Consider the following 6,000-nt stretch of genomic DNA (forward strand, 5'->3'; position numbering starts at 1 on the left):
TTCTTTGCAATGGCAACCTGAATGATTCCCCAGGACAGCTAACTAAACATACAAAATTTTTCCATTCATGTAAGAATTTCTCTCATTTTAGCACTTCGGGCTTATTAAATGTATTCATCCATATGTGAAGTGCAAACATACCAGAACTATTTCACAAATTTGGGCCTATCCCTTACTTTACAATTTTCTTCAGCATCCGAATCTCATTCTTCTAAGTGAAAATGAAAGTCACAGAGTAAAGCTTTACCTTCCTAATAATGTCTACTTTGTTATAAAACTTCTTTTACATATCCACTCATGGAAATTAACCAATATTCTTATTTAGGGGATCATTATGCTTTAATTTAAAAAAAAAATCATGTGTATGGATACTTTGCCTGAGGTATGTATGTTATGCGTGCCACACATAAGCAGTCCCTTGGAGGCCAGAAGATACAGTCAGATCCCCAGAGACTGGAGTTACAGATGGCTGTTAACTGCCATGTGAGTGCTGAGATGGGAACCCAGGTCCTTTGGGAGAACAGCCAGTGCTCTTACTCTCTGAACTATTTCCCCAGTCCCAGACATTTTAATTTTAAAAAAATAACACAGGACTGCAAACTGGAAGAGCTGCTAAAAACAGCTGCTGAAAACACCATGACCCAGATTATCCACAAACACACTTAAATGGTGGCTGTCAATGTCTTTTCAGATTGCCCTGTTAAGACTTCTTGACATTTACTTAGGTTGTTAGGGTCAAAGGCCATGAAGCTTATCTGGGTTTCACCTTCTAGAAGGGAGTTAATTTTTATCTCTAGCAGAATACATGGGAAACAAACCATTCATTACCAGTCCCACCCCATAAGGCTTTTACTTTATTGTTGTAGGCCGATAAAACTTATTGCCCAAACTGCAATATTAAAAGAGCAATGTTTTTAATATTGACATTAAAGCAAGCATAAATGATGACTTTCTATAGGTAATGTTACAGGTATGGTCACCCTAATTCTATACCATACAAATGTCAACTAGCCAAAATATCAAATGAATTATATAGTTTCAGGCATATATAATTATATGTGGTAGCATGTAAAAGACCTAAATTCTAATGCAAACCATAAAAGCCAAGTGAATCCTTTCCTTAAATTAGATATTAAATATGTTGTGCCATTATAAAACCAGTTTTAGATGAACTATAGACCTAAATGTGAAAAAGCAAAATAAAATGCATTCTCAAAAGATAAAGTATTTCCACAGTATTGGATTAAGGAAAAAGTATGTTATTAACAGGGATAGAGAAAAAGAAAAACACTATCCACCTAGCCCTAAAAGAAAAGTCTAATAAACACATCTAAATTAAAATAAAGATCTACAATAAGAAACCACTATGCGGGGTTGGGGATTTAGCTCAGTGGTAGAGCGCTTGCCCTGGGTTCGGTCCCCAGCTCCGGAAAAAAAAAAAAAAAGAAAAAAAGAAAAAAAAGAAACCGCTATGCAGGAAAAGTTACTTGAAATAAAAACATCCAAAGGAGGATGCGTTATTAGAATCCAAAACTCCAGAAAATGTGGGAAAAAAATAAGTGATAATTTCAAAGGCACTTAAGGAAAGAGGAACATCACATGGCTTAGACATGGAAATATCTCCCAAACTCATTAGCTGACAGGGAAATAGGGACTAAAATCACATTCAAGAGGCTGAAGCAGTTAAGAGCACATCTGACTCTCGGCACCCACATTAGATGGCTCAGAACCACCTGTAAGTCCTGCTCCGGAAGTATCCACACCTTTGCCCTCTGTGGGCACCTGCACTCAAGTGAACACACCTTCCTCCACACACCCAATTAGTAACAAAAATAAATAAAATCCCATTGAACCACCTACCCATCAAACTGACAAAAATTAAAATATATGGCACTCAGTACTATTGCTGGTGAGACATGTGGAACAAATAGAATCCTTACTGTTGAAATAAACACTCAGAAGCACCTACTAGAGAAAACTACTTTGCATTACTTAGTAAAGACACATACTCTCTATGTTCCTGCAACTCAAATTCAAAGTATGTGCCCTCCCCCAAACGATTTCAACACATCAGTGCATCCTATTTATACAAAGTTCAAACTGTTGTGCTCATAACAACTGAACCATTTCTCCAGCTCTTTGATAACTTAAAAAAAATTATTTCGGGGGTTGGGGAAATGTCTCAGGGTTAAGAGTAGTAGTTGTTCTTCCAGTACTCACTACAACTTGTAATTCTAGTCCCAGAGGATCTGACGCCCTTTCCATGGGCACCAGACACACATGTGGTACACAGACAGACATGCAAGCAAAACATCCATACACATGAAATAAAAATAAAGGTTAAAAAAATTAGTTATTTTGTGTGCATTTGTTTTTAAAGGCCTGAGGACAATTTGCTGAAGTTGGTTCTCTCTTTCCACCATATGGATCCTAAGAATTGAACTCAAGCTGCCAGGCTTGGTGGCAGACATGTTATAGGCTTTATTTATCCCTCTAGTCCCCAACTTCTAATTTTGAAAAATGAAGTGTTAAGTATTAGACATTAAGGGGAAAAATTATATATTGATACATGGATTAAATAGCAATGTTATAAATATAAATTAAATGACCATAGTTTATTACAAACTAATAAGATGACCAAAATCTTACTCTAATAAAACATTTTTAAAAACTTTGAGTCATAAATTTTTTTGAGGTTAAGATATAAAAGGATAGGTTTACTATCAAGAAATATTTAATACATTCAAAATCTTAAAAATGGGCTGTGATAGCTCAAGTCTGTAATCCTGGAGATGGAAGCGGTCTAATTTCATCCAAGGCCTCAGTAAGGCACAGTGAGACCCCTACCTCAGAAACCCAGAAGGCCGGCATGGGCTTACACCTGCAGTACCAGTACTTGGAGGGCAGAGGTAAAAGGAACAACTGACAATTTAAGGCCAGTCTACTTATATAGTGAGTTCTAGGACTGCCTGGGTTACAGGCAGACCAAATAACCAACAAACCAAATGACCAACAGACCAGCCCAAGGGAAGCCGAAGAAAACAGAAATTTCAGCTGTTAAAGAGTAATTGTGTCTGTGTCCACACCTGTGGCTTCTGCCAGTCCCTCTACTCACATGCACTTAGCACCACATACATATAAATAAAAAATATTTTAAAAAAACGTTACTAAGCCTGGCTCATGCCTTATAAGGCTAGCACACAGGTGGTGGCCAGAGGACTAGGAATTCAAAGTGGAAGCTGGCATTGCAATACTTCAAAGTCATCCTTGACTACCTATCCAGTTTGAAGCCAGCCCAAGCTACATGAGACCATGCAAATAATAATCCCCAAGCCTCTACAAAACACTTTAATGAGAAATCTGTTCTCAACCAGTGTGTAGAATACCTGGTGAGAGCACCAAGAACCTTAGAGAGTTTTATCCACCCTTTAATAAAGTCATTAAAACTAACACCATGAAGCAAAATCTCCCTCTGTAGAACAGATTAAAAAAAGGCAAGCAAAACTAAGTTGTGTCTCACTCTGAAGTTGAACTCCCTAAATTGATGGGGCTTGCCTGGAACTCAGGCCCACCTGTCACTAACCTCCTGAATGGCAGTGGCACCTGTGCCACCAAGCTCAGCCTCACACCATTAGTCAAGGCTTTAATACTAAAAAGAATCATATACCCTTAAGTACCGTGAGCATCCACAAAGATGAAAGCAGGTTCTCTAACAGGCAATGTGTCGCAACACTCAATAAGGAAAAGAGAAAGTTATGGCGTAGCCCTTGGCTTCTCAGTTTTTGTCTTTTTTGAGAGGGTTTCATGTGTACCAAGCAGATCTTGAATGCCTTGACCTGCCTCCACCTCCCTGGTGGAACCACCCACACCCGGTTTTTCTCACTGGGGAGCCAAGCAGGGTTTTCTGCATTTAAGAAAGCACTCTATCAACTGAGAAGACCTGGCTGTATTGGTTTAGCAGTCCAGCAGGTCCCTAGTTCCAGATGCCTTTTGCACATCTGGGACTACAGGGGAGTGTCACAGCACCAGGCCTCAAACTGCTCTTTAAAAAGCAGACTCCTTGACTTTTTCAGTATTTGATTCAAGGATTTCTTTTTTAAAGTAAACTCTCAAAACTTACATAAGTATCATCACAATGCAACCAAGGAAAACATCACCCTACTCTTTTATAGTGTACCTTTTTTAAGCTTTGTTTTTGTGGTTCCGGGGAGGGAACACAGATCTCCCACTTGCTAGGGTAGAGCTGTCAATCAGGCCACACCCCTAACCCTTATTAGGTACAATTCAACACCCTAAAAAAGGTTTTCTTATCCAGGTCGATTTGGCCCAAAACTGAAACTGTTAAAAGGAATGTTTGTTTTTTGTTTTTAAAAGGGGTCATTAAAACTAGTTGGGTAATGTAAAGCGACTCTTTCATTCAGTTAACATTTGACATTTTTAGATTTAGAATCTTGCTATCCCTGGGACCTCTTTTCCTAGCGTATGTACGCAGTTCTTAACAATCCCACTAGGTGTGGTGGAAAAATAGCCCTCCCTGGTATCAAAAACTGATAAAATCCTCTAAGATCAGAAGCTCAAGTTTATTTTCTTTCTGCCTTCCTGGCACAGCAAAGGTCTAGCACGCGTGAACGGAAACAAAACCCACAAACTGACTGTATCGACAGTACAGACTATGGGGCAGGTAGGGTGATCCCCTTCAACACAACTTCCTCTCCCCATGGAACGCCAAGTACAGCGGAGTCGGTCGGCGGCCAGACAGTACTCGATCTGAACTGTGTACAAGAGTCCCGGATCATCAAAACTTGAACTTTCCTTTCTACCAGGGTTCCAGAAAAGAGGCCCGTGGGGACAGCAAGCAAGCACTTTAACGTGCACCCTTTGGTTGCATAAGAATTCCGGCTTAACAGGTAACAATCACAGAGGAGACAAACGAGATGCGATCGACTCGACGGTACCAAATGGCCTTTCGAGATCACAAGTCTGCGGCGCAAACCCAAAGTTTGGAGCACACTCCTTAGGAGTTCACTCGAGAACTGTCGCCACCGACCCAGATGAGGAACGCTGAGAAAATGGGTGCCCGGGGAATCAACACATCCGCATTCAACTCTAGGTAGGCGTCAAGATTCTTCGACTCCTCCGGCTTTGTTCGGCGCTTCAGAAGACGGAACGACCGAATTTCGGTCTTGGAAGACACGAACCTGGGTGTGTTCTCTGGCTGGTTCCCGGGACTTTGAGATCGCCCCGCCCCGGGAGCCGCGCACTCGTTCCCTGGATGGAAGGCGCGGAGCTACCGGGGAAGAAGCCCGGGGAACCCGGGGAGGCCGCGGCCCGGCCCTTGTCGCTCCGGAGCCGGGACCGAGGGAGCGGCCTCCCCTGAGGACTGCAGAGAGAGAAGAGCGCGAGGGCGGCGGGGCGCCCGTCCCGCGCCCCTCAACCCCGAGGCCCGTCCCGCCGTACCTTTGGCGAGGGCTACAGTGGAGTTCTCGGTGTCGATGGTGTAGAGGATGCCCTCGTAGCGGATCTCCGCCTTGGAGATGAGGCTGATCTTGCTGCCGATGTAAGGGGTGCCCCCGCTCATGGCGCCGCCGCCGTCGCCCGCCGCTCGCACTCAGGCAGATCCCGCGCTGCGCCCGCCGCTCCGCACGCCCGCCCGCTCGCTCCGTCGGCGCCTCACAGCAGCTTCTTCAGAACCAACATGGCGGCTGCGCCGGCTCCGCTTACCCTTCCCCCAGCCTCCCGCCCTCAAACCGCGGCGCGGCGGCGGCGGCGGCGGCAGCGGCGGCGGCGCGGGGCATGCCGGGAGGGTGAGGCCGCGCACTCTCTCGCGAGACTCGGTGTGCTCACCGACGGTTCCTGGCTCTTTCCGCGGCGGCCCGAAGACCAGTTGATGGGACTGGCTCGCCAGCTTGCGCTCGGTAGGAGTTTCGGAGAGACGGAAATGTTTCACGGCACCTAGACCTTGCGTGAAAACTGGATGAGGGCTCATCCCGCCTGGTGAAG

General features: G+C 44.2%; 1 protein-coding gene across 11 annotated transcripts in view; it reads right to left on the minus strand.

The window, feature by feature from the left end:
- The window catches only part of Lsm14a (LSM14A mRNA processing body assembly factor), a 44,467-nt gene extending 38,718 nt beyond the window's left edge, over positions 1 to 5,749 (minus strand). For 7 of the 11 annotated variants that reach the window (NM_001438117.1, NM_001438118.1, NM_001438116.1 and 4 more), the window contains 1 exon segment: positions 5,458 to 5,719. In NM_001438117.1, coding sequence (NP_001425046.1) covers positions 5,458 to 5,578 — 121 coding nt within the window. In that variant the 5' untranslated portion in view covers positions 5,579 to 5,719. 11 annotated transcript variants of the gene reach the window in all.
- Positions 5,750 to 6,000: the final 251 nt, after the last annotated feature.

Source organism: Rattus norvegicus, chromosome 1 (assembly GCF_021556685.1).
Source record: "Rattus norvegicus strain SHRSP/BbbUtx chromosome 1, alternate assembly SHRSP_T2T, whole genome shotgun sequence".
Classification (NCBI taxonomy): Eukaryota; Metazoa; Chordata; class Mammalia; order Rodentia; family Muridae; genus Rattus; species Rattus norvegicus.